The sequence below is a fragment of the Xiphophorus couchianus genome, chromosome 3 (assembly GCF_001444195.1).
Source record: "Xiphophorus couchianus chromosome 3, X_couchianus-1.0, whole genome shotgun sequence".
NCBI classification, from domain to species: domain Eukaryota; kingdom Metazoa; phylum Chordata; class Actinopteri; order Cyprinodontiformes; family Poeciliidae; genus Xiphophorus; species Xiphophorus couchianus.
In genome coordinates, this window is record NC_040230.1 from 1,745,175 (window position 1) to 1,771,774 (window position 26,600).

General features: G+C 40.1%; 1 protein-coding gene across 2 annotated transcripts; it reads right to left on the reverse strand.

Moving 5' to 3' along the window:
• Positions 1 to 1,313: 1,313 nt before the first annotated feature.
• Positions 1,314 to 26,265, reverse strand: LOC114141700 (golgin subfamily A member 6-like protein 7). Of its 2 annotated transcripts, XM_028012416.1 has the most exons (7): positions 26,198 to 26,265; positions 22,696 to 22,763; positions 20,453 to 20,548; positions 8,397 to 9,791; positions 7,798 to 7,961; positions 3,665 to 3,777; positions 1,314 to 1,544 (listed from the first exon to the last, which is right to left on the reverse strand). In XM_028012416.1, exons 2-7 carry the CDS (start codon positions 22,760 to 22,762, stop codon positions 1,382 to 1,384), a joined length of 1,998 nt encoding a protein of 665 aa, XP_027868217.1. In that variant the 5' UTR covers position 22,763; positions 26,198 to 26,265; the 3' UTR covers positions 1,314 to 1,381. The 2 variants fall into 2 exon arrangements, with proteins under 2 accessions (XP_027868217.1, XP_027868218.1); XM_028012417.1 differs by lacking the exon at positions 20,453 to 20,548.
• Between the last annotated feature and the right edge of the window lie 335 nt (positions 26,266 to 26,600).

The window sequence follows — 26,600 nt, forward strand, 5'->3', positions numbered from 1 at the left end:
GTTCATGTAACAACTGTTCTAGTTTCCCCTATGAACAGCGCCCAAATTCTCTGACCTGCACTCTATCAAAACCTTCACAATGAGAAAATAGTGTCTTATTTGGCAACAGCGCATGTTGTAAATAGAGTGCGTAACTGAGCACAAGAGCAAGGCTAAGATAACTACAACTAAGATCTAAATGCAGTGCAACTTTGACCTTATACTAAAATAAAATGGTAAAGTTGAATATGTACCAGTTTAATAAACCGGACTGGTCAGTAATAAACCAAGGGCGATGCACAGTAACAAAGCACAGTTAATTTTCAGCACAGTAGAACAATAGCACAGAATGTATCCCATCCATTAATCAGGTATTAATCACAGTTAGTGCTACAACTCAACATTACAACCCCAATAGATCACTAGTAAGATTTTAAGCCCACTTAGTGCAACTGTTCTGTCTCAGAACTGCTCAAAACAACCCTTTAAACAAGTTGTATAAATTAAAAAAAACAAGGCTGAATGTATCAAACTGGCGGTATCATCCACACTATTCAGTTTCTTCAATTAGTAAAACAGTCCGTTAGCTTTTCAAGGTCGCAGGCCTGAGGGGCTCGGTTAGCTTCCGTCCTCGGCCCAGAACAACCAGGAGGACTGGGTTACTCACCCCACCATGGATTACCAGTTTTAAACGAACGGCAATAAAATGCTCCAGCTCCGGTCCAACAGTCCGGTCCGGCTCACGAGCGTGGTTCGGTTCTGCAGCTCCAAACCCCAAGCAAAACGTTGAGCAGGGTTCGGTTCTGTGGCTCCAAAACCAGGCAAAACGTCCAGGAAAAGTTTGTAGCTCCAACTGGTTAGCAAAAAAAAAAAAAAGTCCACAGTGGGACAGGTCCAAACTGGCCCATGAACGGCCGCAGTACCGGTCCATCACAACCAATCAAATTGCTTAAACTTGATTTTGCCCTTGACTGACCAGTAAGGTAGAGACAAGTAAAATTGATGCATTTACTGGCGGTAGTAAATAACAGCTATTAACAAAACGCTACATTTACTGTGTTTTAAGCCAACAGAAAATACCTGTGTGTACTATATTGTTATGGACTTTTACAGTGTGTAAAACCTCCAATATGTGAGTGTAAAACATTAACCAAGTTAAGTAAAAGGTGATTATTACTGTTCAAGGTGAAAAGGTCTACAATGCACTGTACTGTATTTAAGAAAATGTGTAAGGGGTGTAGGAGAAGAGATATATATATAATCTGAGGGGTTACATTCAGATGAGCAAACAAGAAATAGAGGAAGTTTAAGAATCTTAAAAATTACTTCAACAGTCCAACAGCTGAAATTGTGTTTTTATTTGTGAGATTTACCAAAAACTGAAGAGACAGTTGAGTATTCCTCATTGAAACTTTAGAACAGTGTTAAGCCAATAAATCCTCCCATTCTCACAGATGAATCTGTTTCGCACCCCTTTCTCTGCTGCTATCCAGCTCTCTCCGAGTTTTTGTCCTGGCAAATGCAGTACTGCTCCAGAAGTATAGGTATGGTTCTTCGTCCAGAAGCTTTAAGACAGAAACATGAACCATCAGAACATTTATTAAATAAAAATTGTACAGCAGCTTATTGACATCAAACTGATAACTGCCAGCATCTAAATGTGTTGTTGTCTCTATATGAATAAAGACACACTTGAACAGAAGTCAGACTCGAAGTAAATGAAAAGTGTTTTGCAAACTTGGAAGATTGGATTTTAAAGATCTAAATGTTTTACAAAAGATCTAATTTTTTAGATGTTTTTTGGCTCTAATGATCTTTATTTGACTTTCAGTGGATAAGAAACTGGGTTGTGAGAAAGATGGAAGACATGCAGCAAAAGTCAACAGGTTGGGACTCAAACCTGTTATAGCTGCGTAGACTGAGGCGTCTGTACCTGGGTCAAGCGCTTCACTCCAGCGCCACCGCCGCTAAATGTCCTTGTTTCTACTGTTGAATCTAAAATTATTCAACTGCAACAGCAACTTAGGATTTATATAAAACTGAAAATTTCTCAGATATTTTCAAGAATAAATGGCACTACACAAAGTAAAACATTTAAACAAACCTAATGAAACAAAAATATTTTATCCAAATTCAACATAAAGAACTACTTCCAAAGATGAAGTCTAAATATTATTCATCCCTCTGAACAGAATGCTTCATGAGAGCATGTGTTTACAAATCAGGGGTTTTTCTTGATCATCCCTGATTTAACCAATGAAGGCCTTCACCAATCCTGTTTGAGGAAGAACTTAATGTTTCATTGCATGTTACAATAATGGCCTAGTCAAAGGCATTGACATTAAGAGAGGCAGAAAGGTAGTAAATGGCCTGAATGTTCATAGAATTACAGCTGGAGGAATAAAACCCAACTTTAAAGTTACAGGGACAATGGCTACGCCCCCTGGTGGCAGAAACAGAAAGCCGCCACATTCCCAAGGAGGCAGGTGGTCAAAAACCATCGACTGACTGCAAAAGACCAGCAGCAAGGCTTGGTGGCATCAGCCACAGAGGTTTCAGGTCCCACAGTGAGGACAGACTGAGGACTGAAGGTCTCCATGCCTGAACTCAATCACCTACAGAACCACTGACCCAAAGGCACAAGAAAACCCAGCTGCAGTTTGCTCAGAGCTACATGAGGAAGATAAAGAAGGTTTTGTTTTTCAAAACTGGAACTTCTTGAGTCTGATCAGACGTATGAAGCTCCTGCTGAAAAGAACAACCTGCCCACTGTGAAGCACGGCAGGGACCCAATGATGCTCTGGGGCCGCTTCCCTTCCTCTGGAAACTTGATAGATTCAATCAGGAATCAGGATATCCTGGGAGAAACTGTCCTGCTGTCTTTTATAGAGAATACATTTTCTATATCTGTGTTAAAACTGTCACCATGTTGTGACAGTTTGGTATGAGCCAGATAATCTATTTAAAGATCGACTCCTTCCACCGCCTGCCTGAGCTATTATTGCAGTCTGAAGAAATGCACAACTAAAAACAACCAATCAGAGCCAGGAGGAGGTCGCCTTGTTGAGGCGTGCTGTGGTGGTGCAGGGGGTTAGCACGCCCCACATTTGGAGGCCTTAGACCCGCGGACGTCGTGGGTTCGACTCCCGGTCCCGACGACCTTTGCCGCATGTCCTCCGTCAAAGACGCAGCTCCTGTCGTGTGTGTGTGTGTGTGTGTGTGTGTGTGTGTGTGTTAATCTGTGTATAAAAAATTCTTGCTGTAACTGCAAAATAATTTCCCTGCTGGGATGAATAAAGTAATTCTTCTTCTAACGTTGTCACTCAACCTCATTTAGATTCTGCTAAATGAGGGAAACTGTATCCGCTGCCATCAGTGGCTATGCTAACTAGCCTGAGCATTCACAGCAGGATCTGCTGATAGGGAAAAGCAGCAGCAGAGAGCAGCCACACTAGATTGTGACTGACAGCGCTAAGACCCGCCTCCAGACTCTGATTGGTTGCTTCTAGTTAGCATTCAGAGCATTGGGTGAAGGCAGAGGAGCCCAATTTTTTCACATCTTATCAGTCTGATACCATACAGTTAAGAGGACATGATAGCAGTTTCAACAAATATGAACAAATATTTTCTATAAAAGTTACATACTGCAGCTTTAAATATGCATATCTTAGAAAATAGTTCTTACTCAAGGGTGTTATTACGTCCAGTAATCCAGAGCCATGTGTCTCTCATTCTATGTAACCCTATCCAGTATCCATACGAAGGTCTGTAGAAAGGGGCTATATCGTTGATAAATTTCTGTGAACAGATTTTATTTCAGACTGTCATAAATCTCATTAACTTCAAGATGTCAATCAATCAAGTTTATTTGAATAACACATTTCAGCAACAAGGCAGTTCAAAGTGTTATATCATAAAAATACAAAGTCATAGAACACAGTTAACAACTGAAGCGTTTTTGTATGGTCATTTTTTTATTTGCATTTTTTTTATCTATAAAGATTTTTTGTTAAATTTATGGTTTTGCACGCATCCTTTACTTTTTCCTAGTGTCTACGGAATGACACAGGTGTTGGATCTGTTTTCATAACAGTGTAGTTTATGCATACTGTGAAGAGTTAACAGCTAGCCGTTTAGCATTACATAATTAAGCTCGGTTTAATGTAATTTGATGCAGCTGTTCGTGGTTCTCTTTTTCCAATTGAAATGCCTTATTTCGCTTTTATATTTTATCGTGTGACACATTATTAGCAGGATTGATTATTATTTATGTGCCATAAGGATTTACATTTTCATAGTTAAGTATTAATCGGCTTTTAGCGTTGTTATAGATTTCAAGCACGTTTATTTTTGGTTGCCTTTGCGAAAGGAGTATTTTCAGAGTAGTACTTATAATTTGTATTTGTTTATTTATCTTTATAGAAGCCACACATACACATTCATATTAAAGTCAAATAAAGCTTAAATTTGGACCTGGACATTCCCTCATTTCATGGACCTTACCAGAGGGGCCGCGTTTCATTGGCTGATGGCCGTCTCACAAACACAAGCTAATGTAATGCATTAGTAAACACATGTTAATGTAATGCATTAGTAAACACATGTTAATGTAATGCATTAATAAACACATGTTAATGTACATGCATTAGTAAACACATGTTAATGTAATGCATTAGTAAACACATGCTAATGTACATGCATTAGTAAACACATGTTAATGTACATGCATTAGTAAACACATGTTAATGTAATGCATTAGTAAACACATGTTAATGTAATGCATTAGTAAACACATGTTAATGTACATGCATTAGTAAACACATGCTAATGTACATGCATTAGTAAACACATGCTAATGTAATGCATTAGTAAACACATGTTAATGTACATGCATTAGTAAACACATGTTAATGTAATGCATTAGTAAACACATGTTAATGTAATGCATTAGTAAACACATGTTAATGTACATGCATTAGTAAACACATGTTAATGTAATGCATTAATAAACACATGTTAATGTACATGCATTAGTAAACACATGTTAATGTAATGCATTAGTAAACACATGTTAATGTACATGCATTAATAAACACATGTTAATGTACATGCATTAATAAACACATGCTAATGTACATGCATTAGTAAACACATGCTAATGTACATGCATTAGTAAACACATGCTAATGTACATGCATTAGTGAACACATGCTAATGTAGTGCCAGACTACATTGTGGACTAGCAAACCGGCAGAAAGTTTTTGCATCAACAATAGAAAAAAAAGGTTCTCCATTGCCAGTGAGGTATCTGTACTGGTGATATCATGAATCCTGATCGTATTTGTGGTAGTAAAATTCACAGATTTCCAAAATCAGAAGCAGAATGCCTTCCTTGGATCAAAGCTTGTGCACGACCGCATGAGCAGCTCAACCTTTGTAGGATCAACAAGAACAAAGGAGTGTGAAGGAAAAATTTAGTAGCAAAGTTTAAATAAATTTGAATGTACACTTTATGATGTTTTTATTAAAGGTTTGCACTCAGTTGCAGCTCAACAGGATATATGCTCTTCTGACCCTCCTCAGATAAATGAAGAACATGGTGTTCAGCAGTTAGAAATGTGAGACATGACTAAGGTGATGAGCCTAGTTTGTAGAAATTCAGTTTCTAGTATCTGTTTAGCCATCAGCAGAGAGGCTTTTTGGAGAAACACCTAAAGTTGAGCTGTGAATGTGTATGCAACCCTGCTCCACTGGAACTGACAGATAAGTAATGTATAGATTTTTACCTGACACTTGAGCCAGGGGGTGTGGCTAAGTAATGTGTGATGTATCCTATGTAAATGAGGGGATGTTCAGCCCCAAGTCAGAACTCATCCGATTCTCACCGAGATGTGAGCTTTGTATGTTTTCTCCATTTGCAAATGTTAATTAAAGCTGAAGTTTGTTCTCTTTTAAAGCTGAAGTTTGGTCTCGAATTTTGTGCAACTTAACAGGAGTGTGTGCTGGTGTAAGTATTATTGCTTTGCTTTCTTTCTGTTTAGTGAATGGGGATATTTTGAGTGATTGTTCATCCATTTGAAACTCTCCTTTCCAGCTTCAGTAGTGTTGTGCATTTTCTAGTCTGATGAATGGAACATGTAGATTTAATTGAGTGGAATACTGTTTCACGAACTGTTTCAGTATCTATATGATAAATATGTATTGCATTAAAAAAAATATTACAATTTATTTATTTATTAGCATTTTGTTGGCGGGGATGGATATGCCGTTTTCCTCATCGACCGAAAGGATTTTGCTGTGACCTGCACAATGTTGGAGGCATCACGTGGCTCAAACACCTTGATGTCATCCAAAAAAGATGACATGAACTTCGTAGTTCCTCTGTCCATTATTGTAGCTGATATATTGTGAAAATCCGGCAGAAATGATGCACTAATGGACTCAGAAATACTCTGCAGAGAATCAGTCCAAGAGGAAGATGCCATGTTTACATAGAAACAACGCGCTGCGAGGCTTTGTTTGTGAGACTTGCGGCCATGTGGGATTTTCTAGGTCGGTTGTGGGCGGAGCTTGGTAAGCTCCATTATCTGACCTATATATATATATCTCCTGTCCAAAACTGACACCCTGGAGTCATTGCTAATCCACTAACTGACCATCTTCAGTCTTCATTACAAGCTGTTTTATGTTTCTTTGTTGATTCTTGCTTGGTGATTTTTACTTATTTATTTTTATCTTGTTTATTAAAGGTCTAGTGTTGGCCACAGAAAGAGGCAGTGGTAGTAATTTCATTAGTGAAAAATATCTTTGTGCAACTGATGATTACAATAAAATATTTACAGTTATTCCGATTTTGTATGCAAATTGAAAAAAAAATTAACGGACATTAATGGTCCATTTGAAAAGAGTACCCCAGAAACATTTTACATACTACATAGCTTAAAATAACTGCAGATTATAATAATTGTAGGTTTAAAAATATTGCGATATATTTATTGTGTATCGTAACACTGGGATATTAGATTTTCCTCATATCGCCAACCCCTAGCACAATGAAATCAATGATATCTGAAACTTTGGAAGGGAAGTTATCTACCAACACATCTTCATAGTTACAGCACAAAGAAGGCGAAGACGTATAACTGATTAAATGTTTCTGCTGTCTGTGAAAGAACGTTTTGTGATAGTGGCTGTTTTACTAAGTGAGTCGATGGAGAAAGAATTTTAAAACATAACAGCAAAATGATCAGACAGGATGACATCAGTTACAGAGACACTGGAAATATTCACACCCTTACTGATAATCACGTCCAGTGTGTGTCCTAGATTGTGTGTTGATTGTTTAACATGCTGAATTAGAGCAAAATGATCAAGAATATGTCAGGTTTTTGCCTCTCTGTCTTTGGGCTTGTCAACATGGATGTTAAAATCTCCCACAATTATTAAACAGTCATAATTGGTGAATGTAAGAGATAAAAGCTCATTAAAGTCAATAAAGATGTTTTCCACATATGTTGAAGTTTTGTACAGAGTTAGAATCAGAGTTAGTTTATGACCTTTTACCCCAATTCCCAGATATTCAAAAGTTAAATTACCTAAAAAGTTGTTTCTCTTTTAATTTTCTCTTTTAATGAAGAAATTCTTATGTATTAGGGCAACACTTCCTCCTTTTTTGTTTTCTATTCTCACTTTAAAAAAATTCATTAGGAGGTGTTGATTCAATTTATATGGGCAATTCAGTATTGTCAAGCTATTAATCTTCCAGAAACTTCCAGATTAGCTTTAAATTTCAAGAGTAGAGGTGGCGTTTTGTTTTACCTGCTCCTCCAGATCATTAATTACAACCAAGTATGCAGCATTATTTATACAGAAACGATAACTATAGTTCCAGTTCATCCCCATAGTATCGACATCATAAAGGAGGTAGCAGCGGTTTCTATTGGAAATCCAGCCTTTCCTGCAATCCAGACATTTTGGTCTCACTAAACAAGGGGAAAGAGAAGAATAAAGTGAAACTTTGGTAAAATAATCTCAAAAGGAAAAAAATGTTTCTAAAAGAAATCCACATTTACTTATATAATCTTTCAATTGTCAAAATTACTCAAGCAAAGCTTTTAAAGGTAGAGTGCAGATCAATATTGGAAGGTGATTCAATTACAATATCATTCTAGTCAGAAGTAGCATACAACAGGGTTCACTAAAAAAACAAAAACAATATTCTCTGAAATCAAAACTTGGCTGTTAACCTGTTGCTAATGAATCAATTTTACTGGCTCACTTTGTGGTCAGAAAAGTGACCTTCAGCACTCTACCTGTGGTAATAATGGTCAGCTGTGTCTTGAAAAACTGTTAATTGAATATTTCCAAATTAAAATTAATAATCAAGAGTTTCAAATGTAATCTAGAAATATAATTACTATTTAGAGGGCAGAATTCTTCAACTGGAAACTGTTTATGCTTCATGACGAAGTCATAGATTTTTTTTAGGATATTTCTCTCCCTGCATCGAGACTGTGCCTCACGTTTTTCTAATCTCAGCTCCACCATCTCGTTATTCCTCTCAGTTTTGTTGTTCTTCAGATGCTCTCTTTGTTTGTCCAGCTCCGTTCTTTTGTTGTCCAGCTCCCATTTCTCTCTGTCGTGGGCCTTTCTCTTTTCGTCCAGCTCTTCCTCCTCTTTGATCAGCTCCTTCCTTTTTCTGTCTAGCTCTTCTTTCTCTTTATTCGGCTCATCTTTCGTTTTGTTGAGCTCCTCTTCCTTTGTCCTCAGCTCCTCTTCCTCTTTAGCCAGCTCAGCTTCCTGTTTGCTCAGATCCCTTTTCTCTTTCTCCAGCTCTTCTTGCTTTTCAAGCAGCTTCTCTGTCTCTTTTTCCAACACCTCTTTTGCTTTGATCAGCTCCTCTTTCCATTTGCTCACCTCATCTGTCTGCTTGTTCATCTCATCTGTCTGTTTCCTCAGCTCATCTGTTGCTTTGCTCAGCTCATCTGTCTCTTCTCTCAGCTCCTCTTTGTCTTTTCTCAGATGTTCTTTAAGCTCCTCAATAAGCTCCTCTTCTTTTTTGACCAACTCCTCTTCTTCTTTATTCAGCTGCTTTCTCTCTTCAATCAGCTCCTTCATTATATTTATCTGCTCCTCTGTCATATTTGCCAGAGCCTTTATCATTTCCAACTCTTGCTCTTTTTCCAGGTTCTCTAGTTCTTTTCTCCTCTCCTCTTGCTCTTTTCTCAACTCCTCTTGCTCTTTTCTCAGCTCCTCTTGCTCCTCCTTCAACTTCTCTTTGTCTTCACTCACTTTCTGTTTCTCATTGGTCAGCTCCTCTTTCTCTTTGTTCAGCTTCTCTATCTTCTGGATCACCTCCTCTTTCTCTCGTCTCAGTTCCTCTTTGTCTTTGTTATACTTTGTTATCTTTTGATTCATCTCCTGCTTTCTTTGGCTCAGCTCATCTATGTCTTGGCTCAGCTCCTCTTTGTCTTTTCTAAGCTTCTCGCTGTCTCGGAAAAACTCCTCTTCGTCTTTGTCCAGCACCCCTCTGTCTCGTCTCAGCTCCTCTTTGTCTTTTCTCAGCTCCTCTGTGTCTTGTTTCAGCCTCTCTCTGTCTCGGATCATTTCCAATAAGTCTCGTTGAAACTCCTCTAAATCTTGGATTAGTTCATCTTTTTCTTTGATAATTCCTTCGGCGACCCAGATCGAGTCTCTCTCTCGGGCCATATCCTCGATCTGGTTCTTCATCATCTTTTGTTGATCAACCAGTTGACGTTTTTCAGTTGCAAGGCTGTTGATATTTTCATGCTGCTTGGTCGTCACCATAGCCACTGTAAAAACACACAAATTAGTCAGAAAGTCATTCAAACTATCTTCATTAACATTTTCAGTTTCTTAGACCCTTTCAGGATTTCAGACTCTATTCTTATGCCACATTCACACCAAACACGATTTGAGCATCAGGGGCATCTGGTTTACATTCAATGCCTATGTACTGTAGATGTGCGCCGTGGTCCATTTCGCACTCCTAGAGATCCGCCTTTTAAGCATTTCAGGCTTAAGAAGCACGTCCAATGCCAGAGTTGGAAAATCTGAAATTTTGCCACTGGATGCGGAGTGTAAACCGATCAGAGAGACTCCGCTATGCGCCATAGTGCTCTGCAGTTCATGTCCTTCTAGGACATGCAGGCACCGATGCGGGTTGGCAGGTTGTCAAACGGCTCGGGTGAGACAAAAATGGAGCTGATAGCGACTATCATTACTGCCCAGCTAGCTTGGGAAATACACCAAACTCATAACACCTCTGAATTATCTTGCAATTTCAAACATGTTGCTGACGACTGTCGCTTTTAGCAAATAAAGCCAAGTCACTCAATATTTCATCCGCCATTTTTCAAAATAACCGGGTGAAAACCGGGAGAAGGGAAAAAGTTTGTTAAATAAAGAATGAACACAAAATGTTCACCAAAGATATCTGAGCCTCCGCTATGAATGCAGGAGCTATCACTACATAATATTTTGGTGGCACTCTCTCAATTTCATCCACCATTGCACAACAAAACCAGCAACGGAAAACAACAGCTCGTTCCAACGCAAAGTGAACGTTCATTAGGATAGAACCAAAGGAAAGTTAACTGATTTAATATTTCATTAACTTGTTTATTTTTCGGGGTTGCATGGTGATAGCACTGTTGCCTTGAGGTCCATTAATTGAATCGCTGGACATTATGTGGTCCATAGGTGTTGAGTTTGCATGATCTCCCAATTGATGTGCAGGTTCTCTCTGGTATACTCCGGCTTCCTTTGAGAGCCCAAACACATGTCTATTAGGCTATTTGGTCTCTCTAAGCTGCTCTTAGGAATGTGTACATGGATGTTAGTATCTGTGTTGCCCTGTGATGGACTGGTGGCCTGTCACAGGTGTAGTCTGTCTGTTGCCCATTGATCACTACAAATATGAACCAACCTGCCTAGCATCCCTGCATTTGTAACCGGTTAACTTAAACCTCATTAAATATAATTTGGTTCATAGAAATCGCCATAAAAATATAGGACAAGTGATTCATAGAAAATAAATAAATGGGTCTTAAGATAGTTAAGAGAAACATACAGAGCCTTTCCAAAAAATTAGATAATCTTGGAAAAGTTGTTTATTTCTCATAATTCAATTCAAAAAGTTACATTTTATAGGTTATAGATTCAGAGCTCACAGTTTAAATGATTTCAAGTATTTGTTTCTTTTTACATAATTTGGGCTTCCAGCTCATAAAAGCCACAAAAACAGGAATTCAGAAAATTAGAGTACTGGGAAGAAATGGGCCCAAACTACTTCTGCAGAAGAAAATGCAAGAAATTAAAGTTATACATTTTGTTTTTAAATGACATGCTTAAAAACTATATGTCAATCTTCAATACTTAGTTGGCGAATCCCTCTGCCTTAATCACTGCCTCTGTGATTAAGGTGAAGTGGCATTGAAGCAATCAGTTTGTGGCATTGCCTGGGAGTTATGAAAGCCCAGATTTTCTCTGATGCTTGCTGCCAGCTCTTCTATGTTGTTGGGTCTGGTGCTCCCCATTTTCCTCTTGAGAATACTGCAGAGAAGCGCAATGGGGTTTCGGTACGGCGAGTTGGCTGGCCAGTCAAGCACTGTGACACTAGTAATCTGAATCTGAATCCCTCTCCCCTCGCTAAGACTCCGTTTCCAACCTCCTTCCACACTTCTTTACTGACTCTGCTGCATAACATTGCCATGCATATGTTTTAGTCACTTATTTTGTAATAAATTATTGTCAATCTTTAACCGGCTCATTATTAAAACCTGCTCATACTTGCTACAGTTTTAATTATATCAATATTACCACTCGGGTTCTACACTACCAATATCTGAGCTCCTTGCCTGTGCTCACCTGTGCTGCCTGGTTTGAGTATTTTGTCACTTATCATTAAATCATCAATTCTCTCACTTCAAGCTGGGTCCACTGTGTCCACCTCATCACCTACTACCGCAATTCTTGACAAATTGTCCACAACATCTTTTAGATTTTTCTTTAGGCAATGTTTTGGGTCAGAACGTCCTGAGCGTCCTGAGCCCTCTGCTGTTCACTCTGATGACACACGACTGCGTCCCCAGGTTCGCCACCAACCACATCGTGAAGTTCGCGGACGACACAACGGTGGTGGGCCTCATCAGAGACGACAACGACCTGGACTACAGAGAGGAGGTGGAGCAGCTGGTGGACTGGTGCAGAGACAACAGCCTGATCCTGAACGTTAACAAGACGAAGGAGATGATCGTCGACTTCAGGAAGAACCGGCCCAGCCACGCTCCACTGGTCACCAACAGCTCGGCTGTGGAGGTGGTCAGCAGCACCAAATTCCTGGGGGTGCACATCACTAACGACCTCACCTGGACTGTGAACACCACGTCTCTGGCCAAGAGGGCACAGAAACGTTTGTATTTCCTGCGGAGGATGAGAAGAGCACACCTGCCCCCGCCCATCCTCAAGACGTTCTACAGAAGCACCATAGAGAGCATTCTGACCAGCTGCCTCCCTGTGTGGTGTGGAAGCTGCAGCGCCTCCGACTGGAAGAACGTGAGGAGAGTGGTGCGGACAGCAGAGAGGATCATCGGGGCCCCCCTTCCCTCCATTCAGGACATTTCATCCCAGAGCTGCGTGTCCCGAGGCCGAAACATCATCAGTGACCCCTCACCCCCACCATGGACTGTTCTCCCTGCTGCCCTCTGGAAAGAGGTTCCGCAGCATCCGGTGCAGGTCCACCAGGTTCTGAAACAGCTTTTTCCCCACTTGCCATCAGACTGCTGAACTCTTAACTGGACTGCACTTAAAATCTGGTCTCCACTTTATACCTTGCACATGTACAGAGCTAAATAACTTATATTTTACTGTCAGTCCTGCACTTTATATTCTATATTTATATTTATATTCATATTTTATACTGTATTTTATTTTATTCTGGAGTAACCTCACAACATTGAAAGCTCAAAACATTGTCCTGAGCCGTATGCAACGAAATTTCGTTCTGTATACACCCTGTGCATGCAAAATGACAATAAAGTCAGTCTAAGTCTAAGTCTAAGAACAGCTTAATTCAGTTTCAGAAATAATTAAAGCTGCAAGCAGCCTCGAGCCGCCCTCACAGCTCAGCGCCGCTCCGGCCTATTGGCCACCGCGGGGGTTCCAGCCACCGCAGAAGCTGTCGCGCATTTTCCCTGCCTGTCCACCAGGCGATACGCATGAATGCGTTCGGCAGCGTTCCCTGACGACTGTCAAAAAATCTGGTGCAGATCGGTTGATGCATCGAGGAGATATAGCCGATGTATCAACTTAGGGGGCGCAGTCGAGTTAAGTTACATTTCAAACCCGTTGGGCTCTTTAGAAGTGAACAAAGGTCATACATATCCAATTTGGTGCCAATCTGATGTTCTATGTGTGAATTAGAGCCAAACGTATGAATATGGCGAGGGACTGATATTCGCCATTTGGCCACGCCCACACGGTTCAGCCAGCAGCAAGCATTGACAGAGCTCATCATCCGAATCATCTTCATTAGGTCAAGAGAGCCATAAATGGAACTTTCCAAAGAAAAAAACAGCATTTCCTGTTCTGAGGGGGCGGGGCTTAGATGACGTCATAATATGATGACATAGGATCGTCAGGCATCCCACCAGGATCACTCAGGCCAAGTTTGGTGCAGCTCGGTCAAAATATGAGGAATCTAGAGGCAAACGTATGGCAACGGCGTTGCCGCCATTGAAAACTCTTGGCACTTTAAAGCAAGTGAGACCAACTTCCTATCTGTCATCCAACACAGAATCACCTTGTTTAAGTCAAGAGAGCCATAGATGGAAATTTCCAAGGAAAAAAATAGCACTTCCTGTTGTGAGGGGGCGGGGCTTAGATGACGTCATAATATGATGATATAGGATTGTCAGGAATCCCACCAGGATCACTCAGGCCAAGTTTGGTGCAGCTCGGTGAAAATATGTGGAATCTAGAAGCAAACGTATGGCAACAGCATTACAGGTCACTTCGCCATGCCGCCACGCCCACCTGCTCCATCGAAGCTGGTCAGGGCTGGAATCCACAACACACCAACATGTCTTCTGTCTCTGGACACAGTTTCATGTTGATTAGGTCAAAGGGCTAAGATAGCGACCGTTCACAGTAAAACATGACACTTCCTGTTCTCAGGGGGCGTGGCTTAACTGATGTCATCATTTCACCACAGGGTATTTTTGGACACCCGATGATCATCAATCACTGAAAGTTTGGTATCTCTGTGTTTCTGTCCAGGATATATAACAGTTTCGTGTTTCATGGCGAGTATGTGAACTTTGACCCCTGGTAATCCGCCCTTCAGCATGCTCTAAAACTCACCATTTTGATAACTTTGAATGGGACATGTCTTCTGATCAGACTGACCGAGTTTGAAGTCAATCAATCGAAATCCCTAGGAGGAGTTCGATCAAATACGAAGTCTGTAAACGTCAAAATCGGGGTCAAAATGGGACCTTCAATCCAAAATGGCTGACTTCCTGTTATACTTGGCTTATAACATTAAATGTAAGTTCTGAGTGTTTTGGTGAGCTCTACATGTGTACCAAATTTCATGTCTCTACGATGAAGTACGTTCATACCATTGTGTCTCCAGAAAATTGCTAGTTGGCGCCGTTGAGCCATTTTTTTGGCGATTTTTGCGTCGACCTTAAAATTCAAAATTTTTAAACCGCCCAGTCGCTTCCGCCAAGTTTGGTGAGTTTTTGAATATGATAAAAGCCCCTGTTAAGGAAAAATGATTATTTTCAGTGCTTAATACAGTTAATCTTACGACATGTGTAAAAGGTATAGTCAACACTCTTAGTTTGAACAGGGCTGTGTTGAGCATTCAAAATTAAGCCAGATGGGCAAGCACCCACAGCACAGGAGGCCATAAAATTAGCATTCCCGGCAGGGCAGAGAGACTTTAGATTTCACAGGTATCTGTGAAATCTTATCTCAGGATTGTTCTGTACTCAGAATGACCGTGGGAGCCACAGGGGGTCAGAGCGAAGCGGTCCCCTCTGTTGTTTTGCCAGAGACCAGATGGCCCTTTGATCTTTGCCGTAGATTAGGGGGAGTTCCAGGTTTCTCTGAGTGCTTAAGGGAGTTTCCAGTTGGTCAACAAGAGGAATGCCTTGAGTGCATAAATTAAATAGAAAAACACCTCCTTACTATAAGATTACGTGTCAGGAGAAAAAATACAGAGAGCGGCCAACATTTTGCCTTTTTTACATCGGCTCTCTCCAAAGACGCGTCTTTGCTTTTTTGTTCGTCTTTGTTTTGTGTTTGTCTGTCTTTCCCTTGTCTGTCTTTGTTTGTATAAGGTAAACAATGTATATCTCTGTTCCTCTGCAGCTTTGTTGATTGATTCATGCGTTGCTTTGTATGGAATTAAACTCTGTGATCTGTGACGTCAATGCGCTTTGTTGTTGTTTCACTTTAGCAGCACGCCGCCGCCTGCTGAGGATCCGGGAGATTAAGGAGGAAAGAGCCAAACGTTTTGTCCAAAGTTAACATTAAATTATCCTCCTTTTAATACCCCCAAAAAGGCGCCCAAAGAGGGGGGCAGAATCGTAATAATAAACAGTACAGATACAATAGGCCTTCGCAGCGCTTTGCTGCTCGGGCCTAATTAAACAATAAAAATCACTCTTCTGAATCTAACCCTTTATTTCCCTAATGCTGCCTGTCTGCAGCTCCCGTCACGTCGCTGGTAAAACTTTAGCTTGTAGCTGAGCTGGAGTTTGAAGTTACATCGCTACATCTGGCACCATCGGATCATCAAGCCAAAGTTGTGAAAACTTATTTTCCCATGGCGAAGCGCAAAATGACTAGTTAGTCTCAACACATTAGGCCAGGGGTGTCAAACTCATTTTGGTTTAGGGGCCGCATACAGCTTAATCTGATCTCAAGGGGGCCACACAAGTAAACTCATTGCAAAATTAAATAGAACTAATAAAAGTGGACTTGTTGATTTTTATATTAAACAAATTTCACTTTTACAAAATATATTATGAAAAAGCTCAGAGTTTTTAAGAAAAGCATGTGCAATTTCAACACTACTTTTACATTTATTTAAGTGCATTATGCATGAGAACTGATCACAGTGATTGTACAATGTTGCAAAACATTTATTCACAGTTTTTGGAACTTAAAAACACTGTCCTGCATGACACAATACATCAAACAGATAAAAATTAATAAATGATTTAAAATCAAGTTTCCACATCTGGGAATCAATTTGAACAAATTGTCTGGCTTCACACATTTGAAATCTTAAGTGTCAGCTGCTTTAAACAGATATTTGATTAAGTACATTTGTCACCGTTCTTGTTGATGCATAAAATGTATACATATAGAAAAACTTACATACATAACATGTATTGCATGCATGAGAAATATTTTACTCAACAAAACTCTTTTGTTGTAAATCTGTTACTGACTAGCACTAACTTTAACAGAATTAATTCAGCAAATATTCAAAGCTGTAATTTTTAATAGTGCAACGTTGACAGTAACATTCCATAGGATTTAGTTTTACTCAGTATTTGCCCCTGAAACTTGGCATCTTTTAGCCTGGACAGGTACATCAATATCAGGCATCATGTCCTGAGCAGCAGCCAGTTTCAGAGTCTCATTTAAGTGCTTATGTGTGAGCTTTGAGCGCAGCTTTGTTTTATTTATATTCATTAGTGAAAAAATTTGCTCACAAAGGTATGTTGTCCCAAACATGGACAACATTTTTGCAGCCAGTGCTGTCAATTTAGGATATCCTGGTAGGAGATACTTGTTAAATGTGTCCAAGCCAACTGATGCAAATTTGTCCTTCAATTCCACATCACACTGCAAATCAATGATTTCAAGCTGCATGTCAACGGGCACATCAGAAGCTCTGACTGTGAATGGTGAGCGAAAAACTGAGAATTCTGTCTCAAGTTCGCTAAATACCTGAAATCTTTTCTCAAACTCACTCAGCAACCTTGAAATCGTATCTTTGTACCGTTTCACATCACGGTTAACGCTTGCTGCGCACACATCTCTGAGACAGGGAAGATGAGCAGGGTCCCCGCTTGCCATCTGCGTCTCCCATAACGTCAGCTTTGACTTGAATGCACATATGGCGTCATAATACTGTGTTACAATTTTTTTGCGTCCTTGCAACATTTTGTTCAGATTATTCAAGTGTCCTGTGATATCAACCATAAATGCAAGGTCCTGCAGCCATAGAGGGCATTGTAATTCCTGAACAGGTTTACCTTTTTTCTCCATGAACTGTCCAATTTCCCCACGTAGATCAAAGAAGCGCTTCAGCACAGCACCTCTACTTAACCATCTAACTTCAGTGTGGTATGGTAGACCATGGGCAATGCTGCATTCACTGAGAAGGCTGTCAAACTGACGATGATTGAGAGCTCTGCCTCGGATGAAATTAACAGTTCGGACAACCACCTCCATGACGTGATCCATTTTTTACGACTTGCAGCATAATGCCTCCTGCTGCAAAATACAATGAAATGTCCAAAACTCACCCCCTTTATTTGCAGCTTGTACTTTCTCTCTGAACTTTGTCACAACACCTGTCTTTTTCCCAATCACTGACGGCGCGCCATCAGTGATTGGGATGGTCCACCTCGACTCTGTCCAGCGCTCCAACAATGGAGCAGAAAATGTCTTCAGCTGTCGTGGTGTTGGTCATGGGCACCAACTCAAGAAACTCTTCTGTGACAGTCAACGTCTCGTCAACTCCACGAACAAATATGGCCAGTTGAGAGACGTCCGCAATATCAGTACTCTCATCAATTGCAACAGAAAATGCGAGAAATGACTCCGTTTTGCATTTGAGTTGGTTGTCCAAATCTGCCGATAGTTCCGAAATTCTGTCTGCCACGGTATTTCTGGTCAAGCAAAAATTGGCAAAAGCTTGTCGCTTCTCAGGACACACAGTTTCGGCAGCCTTCAGCATGCAGTTCTTGACGAACTCTCCCTCACAGTAAGGCTTTGATGCTAACGCTATTTGGCTAGCAGTTAGCTAGCTGGCTTTCACCGCAGCATCACTGGCCTCTGGGCTCCGGGTGAAAACAGATTGCTGTTTCCTCAGACCCATCAACATTTCATTTATCTTCTGTTTTCTCAGTTCTCCGTTAAAGTGCTTGTATTTTTCGCCATGCTGAGTTTCATAGTGGCGCCGAATATTGTATTCCTTAAGCACCGAAACCTGCTGCAGACACACAAGGCACACGGGTTTTCCATTCACCTCCGTGAACAAATAAGAAGAAGTCCATTTTTCTTGAAAAATCCGACACTCTGTGTCTACTTTTCTCTTTTTTGACAAAGACATTTCGTTGATGAGGTTGCCAGGACCAAAGTAAAAAGCTGGTAAAGCAATAAAATCGAAGCCGTTTACAGGACCTGAAGCTCAGTGCTACCATCTGCTGCAGTGTTGCATCATGTTGTCCACTCTGAATAAAACACAGCGCCCCTCGTGGATAATATAGGAACTGCAGATTTTAAATTAAACGAAGTACATGTTTTTTCCAATAATCGTTGTTGAATAATGATAATGCATTTAGCCAGCGGGCCGGACTAAATCGTTCGGCGGGCCGGTTCCGGCCTGCGGGCCGGTTCCGGCCTGCGGGCCGTACGTTTCACACCCCTGCATTAGGTGGTTCCAACACAACGCATGCGCACAGCAGCTAGGAGTCCTGCCAGTACGATAGTTATAATTTTTTACACAGATTTTAGTAAAACGAACTTAAAACAATAAGTGAGCATCAATGGAAAATGAAAAATATTTTGAAGGGATGATGAAAAATTTACTACCTTTAGTTACTGGCCTTAATTTGAGCTCATTTAATTTACTACCTTTTACTACCTTTCACTACCGAACAGAAACCCTGATGCTTGTGTGGCGATTTTTTGTTGGAAGTCTTGACAATAATTGGGCTGATTTTTCATCCATCATGAACAAGATGCCAATATCCTTAAGCTCCTTCACTTAAGGCAGAGACTACACTGAACTGAGAGCGCGCAGGATCCAGGCCTCAGACTAAGAGGAGTTTACTGTCCAGTGCATGGCGGAAGCCATGGCCTGAACAAACCAAAAGAACCACATCATCTAAGAAAAGCAAAAATTAGATAATGAGGTTCAAAAACCAGACATCATCCTCTCCACGACTATGCCTGTAGATTTTCCATTTTAAACTTTAACACTTTGATATGTTTCAAGCTGGGCAGCATTAAGTTAAATTGATTCTTGATGACACTTCAGTGTCCCTGACTTTTTATCAACCTTCATAACCCCTCCTACTGTTAGACACTTGTATCCCAATGCTCAAAACTAGTCTTTCTCGCACTCTGATCCCTGGACCACTGGTGGTCCGTGGGCGCCCCCTAAAGGTCCACAAGTTACTGCATGTAAATGATCCTTTTATTTGGTGTAATGTCAGCTCAAAGTGTAACTTAGCGTACCAAAAGACTGTGGCTAAAATAATAATGGATAAATGGCTTAAAACCGGGTCACTCAAAAGAAAAACTGAAAATACCGGTGGAAAGAAATCAATGCCAGGACTACTTATATGATCAGAGGAAGCCAAGTCATACTTGCTGAGAGAGTACTGATGTGTCATTCATCAGTGATTCAATTCATCTGAATGGCTCTTTGATTAGATTCACTTCATTTATTTCCAACAGGTTTTCAAATTAAACAATCAGTAGGTTAGAGAGAACATGTGCAAACATTATACAGAGCTAAATTATTTGTTAACCTCCTCTTTTCTGTTTGCTGAATGGTCAGACTCCAGTCTCTGTTAGTGAGTCTTTGTTTTTTACCACTTTGTTTGCTCATAATGCTGTGCTCACACGTCAGCTGTTTTTTTATTTAATTATAAATGATTTAATCAGTAAATAAATACAATTGATAGAAATTAGTGGAACATTTTTAGACTTAATGGTGCAGATAAAGATTTTTGTTTCTGCCAAAGCAATTCAAGTTCATTTTTCTGTTATTGTGATTCTAAATTACAAATATCTCTAAAACGCTATTAATACACACAACTTCTTTGACTATGTGTTTGAGATTATTGCAAAGCTTAGAATCCACACTTTCAGACTCTATAAACAAATCACAACAGGTAGACTGGTTCATTGTTTTGCTGTGACCAGTCACATTTACAGAACAACACCACTCTTCTCATTAGAATGAACAGAGAAAATAACAATAAGTCTATTATTGTTATGACAATAAGACACTAATATTTTCATTTCAAGTTGTGTTATTGTGGGTCATTTTCAAGTTTGGTGGTCCATGAGTGTTTGTTAAATGTGTAAAGTGGTCCTCAGTCTGAAAGTTTGCTCTAAATCGTCTCTAAACCTGTAAAAACTTGACATAAAGGAAGCTACTTAAAATGTATTCTGTTGAAATGAAACTTACTGTAGAGGACTTTTGCAGCCAGCACGACACTTAACACCCCCAAACACATCAACAACAGAAAAGAGTGCTGGACTGTTATTGCTTCCACTTCCTCAGCTGAAAGAAAAAAATGGAATCAATATCATTGTTGATCATTCAATCAAGTTTATTTGCACAGCACATTTCAGCAAGGAGGAAGTTAAAAGTGGTTTACATCGTGAAGCCGTCATAAACACATCATGCTGTGACCAATTGTGAAACCAGTAACAGATTTTACATTTTGTCAAGTTCCATCATTAAAATCATCAAAACACATCAAATATGTTGGTCAATGTTCCAGTGATCACTGGTGGGGGTCCAGACTTGTCTTAAAGGAACTCAGTGCTTCTGCTGTTTTGCAGTTTTCTGAAAGTTTGTTCCAGATTTGTGGTGCACAGAAGCTGAAAGCTGCTTCTTCATGTTTGGTTCTGGTTCTGGGGATGCAGAGCAGAACCAGAACCAGAGGATCTGATGGGTCTGGAAGGTTGATACAACGAGTTTTAATGTAGTGCGGTACAAAGCCGTTCAGTTAGTCATAAACTAACAGAAGACTTCTGAAGTCTGTTCTCTGAGCTACATTGAGTCAGTTTAAGAACTTTAGAACTGGAACCAGATGTGCTCCGTCTTCCTGGTTTTGAGTGAGAACGTCAGAATCAGCATTGTGGATCAGCTGCAGCTATTTAACTGAATTTTTAGTCAGACCTGTAAAGTAATCAATACAACTAAAGATATGCATGGTTAGTTTCTCTAGGTCTTGTTGGAAAATTAGTCCTTTAATCTTGGAAATATTCTCCAAGTGATAGAAGGGAGACTTTGTAACTGGCTTTATGTGGCTTTGAAGGTTCAGCTCTAAGTCTATCTACCTTGATAATATCACAGACAATATTGCACATTTTCTGCCTTTTCTTTTGTTTTTAAGAGTGTGAGATTGTTTTTTGTATTTTTTTGTCACTACATAAAAAGAATCACATATAAATATGTCCACACCTTATGTTTAATGCATCAAAGACAAGACAACTTGGTGTGAAAACGTACAGTCCCCACAGCCAACTCTGACCCATGCATACTTAGTTTTTCTGCTGGTTCTCTTCCTTTTTACTCTACAATTCATAAAAATTCGAACATGTGTTTAATAACAACATTAGGCTAAATCGTTCTCTGAACACCGGCTGGTGGATGAAACGTGTGGCTGTGGCTGAATGGCGAATTCCAATACCACTTTCATGCTAAGATCCTGGGCTCTCAAGTCTAAAAGTGTTTGAAATGTGTGGCGCACGTAAAGTTAAAAAGCCTTTGATGCCATTGCTCACATTATATTGCTAGAAAAGTTAAGTAAACATGGTATAGAAGCCTTAAATATGAATGGGTCTCCAATTATTTCGAAAACAAAAAAGTAGAGTTGTAGAGATAAACAATGTCAGATCTGACTCACATTATATAGACTGTGCAGGACCCCAGGGGTCAGTCATTGGACTAAAACATTTTATTTTATACATCAATGATCTATTTTACGTACCTACACATTTTAAAAGTATTCTCTATGCAAATGACACCACTTTTTTCTGTTCTGGTGAATAATCGGGCGATTTATGTGAAAAATACGATCGCCGATCACTGTCTCTTGTTGTAGCTCACCTGTATTTCGCAGCCTACTTACACCGTGTTCAAAATTATTATACAAGTGATATTTTCTCAGATGTTCCTAAATGGTCAATGGAAAAGATGGTCAGTATAATTTTCAAGTCATGACCTATTAAGAGTATAAATCAACTTTTGTTGAACCTCCCAATGATAACACTACTGTTTTTCAAAAATAAACTCAAAATGAACTGTTCCAAATTATTATGCACAGCAGATTTTCAAAACATTTTATGGATTATACAGAACTGAAAATGGTCAACTGAAAGTAGTCACATTTACTAAAATTAAAAGCTATTTCAAAGAAAAACATTTCAACAGACCAAGTTACATGTCAACATAAGAACCCTGAGAACATCAATCTTAGTCTATACTCCAAGTCGAGTTAATTTTTCTTTTATTGTACCACTAAAATCTCGTTGTTCTAGGCTTGAGGTTTATATGTGACATAAAAACAACTCCTGTTACAACCCGTGTTAAGAAACTGTAACTTCCTATAGAGGGAATAAAAATGTATGAAGTGCATCTAGATAGCATTGTTATTTTTTAATCCTCATAAAATTTTAAATATGTATAGAGTCACTTACTATTAAGAGGACGTTTGGCATTGTTGACATTGACTGTAGAAGAGTCTTCATCCCTGTTGTTCTCCATCCTTAACAGAAAAAAAAACAAAGATTTAGATATTATAAAATGTCCAACAGCTGATTGAGCGATTTCAGCTGTAGCTCATGGAAAGCAGGCGGGTTCTTCTTCCTCTTTTTAAACGTCGTCAGGATGTGATGCAGCATCTCTATTGCTGCTCTGTGGGTTATTTCCTTACTCAAACAGTTTTGGAAAACGAGTCTGCTTCTGTAACAAACCTTTCATGCCAAGAAGCGAGCTCTCACTCTGTCTCATAAACATTTCTTCAATTCTCCTGTCCCTGGCAGCGGCGCAGGATTCACTTTTGAGGTGGGGGGGCATTGGGGAGTTTTGTCACCTCTGTTACGTACTTTGAACGTCAAGGGCGCACTTGTTCAATTAATATGATGGCACCTGTCAATCAATTCAGTGGGTTTGCCGCAATTTGTCCCCAAAGTAAACAGTAAACACCGCTTACCTGGAGGACAATGTTTTTGGGTCTACCATGCGCTGCAGGCTGGCTAGATTTGATGATTGTTGGCTAGTAAAGAGGGTTAGATAATAAATTTAAAAAATTCAAAAATTATTCTTTTCTGTTTTACTTAAAAGAAAATCTCAAGGTCCACAGAGTGCGTACAGCCGTTCAGCTGCAGGCGCCCCTGAGCTCAGCTACATATTACAAGTCCAAAATACTTAATACAACTATGCCGAGGACAGATAGATACGACAAAAATCCCGACTGGTCAAACATTTGCAACATAATATTAAAATAGTAGTCAAATATTCTCCAGCAATGCCAATTTAGAGCAGCAACCTAATGGTTAAAGCGCATCATCATGTTGCGGCGCAGCAGCTCTATCTGGATGCTGTGGGTCTAAAACCAAAAGGCAGCGCAGATTATATTTGCTGCATGTTCCACAAATTGTGCGGGAAAGAGGTTTCTGAGTGGGACAGATAACCCGCCAGACTGCTGGCAATATTTTTGCATTACAAACAAAATGAAAAACACCATGAATAAATTTTAATGTGCTTGTTACTTAGCAGACAAAAATGAATTTCAACAGCTTACAGAGACCTGAAAACCATCAGTAGCCATCGATATTTATGGCTACTGATGGTTGATTGGCTTTTGGAAGAGCAAAGAGAAAAAAAACAACAAAAAACAAATTCAAGCAATTATTTTTTGACCTGAGCAAAAATGTTCTGCTCTGGGCAAAGTGTGGGTGAGCATTTGGTCCGGACCCGTAAACAGACATGGACCTGATGTCCTTTTTTTTCATCCCAACGCCATTACAAAGAAAACATCGTCACAGTTTTATAAATGGTGACGAATACAGAAATCTTATTCAGTTTTTAGGCAGAATTGGTTCAGACCTGGACCGGATCAGAGTCAAAGCCTTTTTTCAGATGTCAGACCGGTTCATGATCCCAACCCGACCCGAAGCTGCCGCATGTGCATAAACCTTTGGGTGACTGTTATGATCTGGAGATTTGGTCCAGATCTCAATGCTGTAGGTTTTATCTGTACCTCTGTCTGCATATAAACACAAAGAGATGTCAGTCACGGATTGTCAGAGTTGCGTGCAGCCTGTGTAAATGTCTGGCGGGACCAGCGGACGGGCAGGGCCGTAAAGTGGGAGGGGGGGCAATGGCCCCCTGAACCCACCCTGTTCCGGCGCCTATGGTCCCTGGTTATAAAATATATATATTCACTCCATAAGGGTTTACACTCTGATGCATATAATATGTTTTACAATCGACCACAGTTACTCATTTGATGATCAAACCAGATGTAAAACATTAACTTTGTCCTGCCAGCATAGAAAGAGATAACTATGGTTCTGTTTACACGACAACAAAATGGAAGAGTTTTGTTGTGTTTGTACTGTATATTTACACAAAAATAGCAAATGTTTTCTTTGACAATGGCACGGTTTGAGAACGGGTTCCAGAGTGGTTCTAAAACATACTGGTGTCCGTTATCTTGTGAACAGAATAAATGGATCTTTTCTGAAAGCAGATCATGCGTACTGTGACCCAAAACATATCATCTTCCTACAATCCACAGAAGAAGAAACTACCGATAATGCCAGATACCAGAGTATTGTTTGTGCTTCTGATCAGGCCTCATTGGGTGTCTGGCACATTTCCCATACTGTGTGGACATTGTGTTGTTGTGTCACTTGAGTGACATCTTCTGGATTTAAAAAGTAATTGCAGGCAAATTCAATAAAGACTGGAAACAGACTGAGCAAAGTACGTTCACATGTTTTTATTTAGAAACATCAGCTGCTGTAACAGGCTGAGGCGATTTACAAACCATTTCATTGTAATTACATAGAGTGATTTGCAAGAATATTAAAATACAAATAAATACAATTCGCAATCATGATAAACCTGAACTGGGTGCAGATGGTTGAGTTGAAGGTCCAGTTATATTGCCTGCTTTCTGTAAATATCAGAGTTTACCACAGGAGTGTTAACCGGTTCATCCTCCTCATACCGCTGTTACGAAGCACAAGTTGTTGACCTGCTCTGCTCATCTTCACCGTTACAGTTCGTAACTTTCGTTGTTACTGTTCACAGCAGCAGCTCTATCTCAGCGTCCTCAACCAGACATTATTCTCCTCTCTGGAGTGCGTAATTACGCATTCAGGAGGCTGAGTCTGGTTCTGCTACGTCTGAGCGGATGCTTCACGTTGTGGTCTGGACGGAACCAGTGAGGCATAGACTACATCCTGCTTTGCCTTTAACCCCACAGAAATAGCCTTAAATGACAAACCCTATTGGAAACAGCAATGGGCCTCCCTGGTTCCTAAATAGATGGAGAATAAATCAATCTGGGAGCTGATTGTCCGCTCTGACCGTTATTTATACAGACCGGAAGGGCGTCCATTCAGCAGGGGGACGGGGACTGAAGTTTTTCAGTGCTGCACTGGGCACAAGGGGTAAACCCACTAGCAACAGCCTTAATTTGGGGTTAATACATAAGCAACGGATTTTACTGTTGAATATTGATATAATAGTGTAACTGTTGTCAGTCATTTCTATGGCAACGGGTCTGCGTAGCGAAGCAAACACAGGGACCGAGAAACATGAACGAGTGGTTTGGAGCAGTTCTTCAACGGTTTTTCTGCGTTATTTTCCCTTGAAGCGGCGAACTGCAATACATTAATAACACCTACATCTCCAGGTTTCATTTTGTTAACGGAATTGTTTTGCCTCTGAAACGGCAGGTAAACGGTTGTCTTTTTGCTCTCCAGCGTTGTGCGCATGCCCGAAATTAAACAATAACATGCAACCTGTTTATAGTAATGGTAGTTAGCATCTAAGCTAGCGGCATTAAATAGTCACTTCTAATACACAAAATATCTTAAAATATAATCGATGTGAATAAAACACCATCTTGAACTTACAAACACTTCTAAAAATGAGACATATCTCTTACTTGTTCACTTAACCCACCTGTGAAAACAGATATCAGTCTTCAGTAATTTCTTTGCTGCGATGCTGACTTCTTCTTCTTCTTCTTCTTCTTGAGTTTATTGGCGGTTGGCAACAAACTTTAAGTAGCATTACCGCCACTTACTGGTATGGAGTGTGGTTCTTCTTCTTCTTCGTGTGAGAGGAGGGTGTTTGCGGAAGAGCAGAAGAAGAGCGATTGAGCGAGTGATTGTATACTTTCTATCTTTGTTTTTTCTTACTGTTTTCACTGGGTATTTGTGTTACTTGTTTTATCTGTAAATTCGTTTTAGTTTTCGTCACGTTTTAAGGGGTTTTTGTGGGTTCGGTTGTGGCCGTCAGGCCGGCGTCTTAGGACGCCATGGTGGTTGTTGGTGGTGGGTCTTTCTCCACGCTGACACGGAAG

Excerpts from the sequence above, each read along its gene's own strand:
- LOC114141700 (XM_028012416.1), bottom strand. The coding sequence starts at position 22,762 with ATGGAGAACAACAGGGATGAAGACTCTTCTACAGTCAATGTCAACAAT. Across the intron at positions 20,549-22,695 it reads TGCCAAACGTCCTCTTAATA|CTGAGGAAGTGGAAGCAATA; the intron begins GTAAGTGACTCT and ends TTTTTCTTTCAG. Across the intron at positions 3,778-7,797 it reads TTAATGATCTGGAGGAGCAG|AAATTTATCAACGATATAGC; the intron begins GTAAAACAAAAC and ends ATCTGTTCACAG.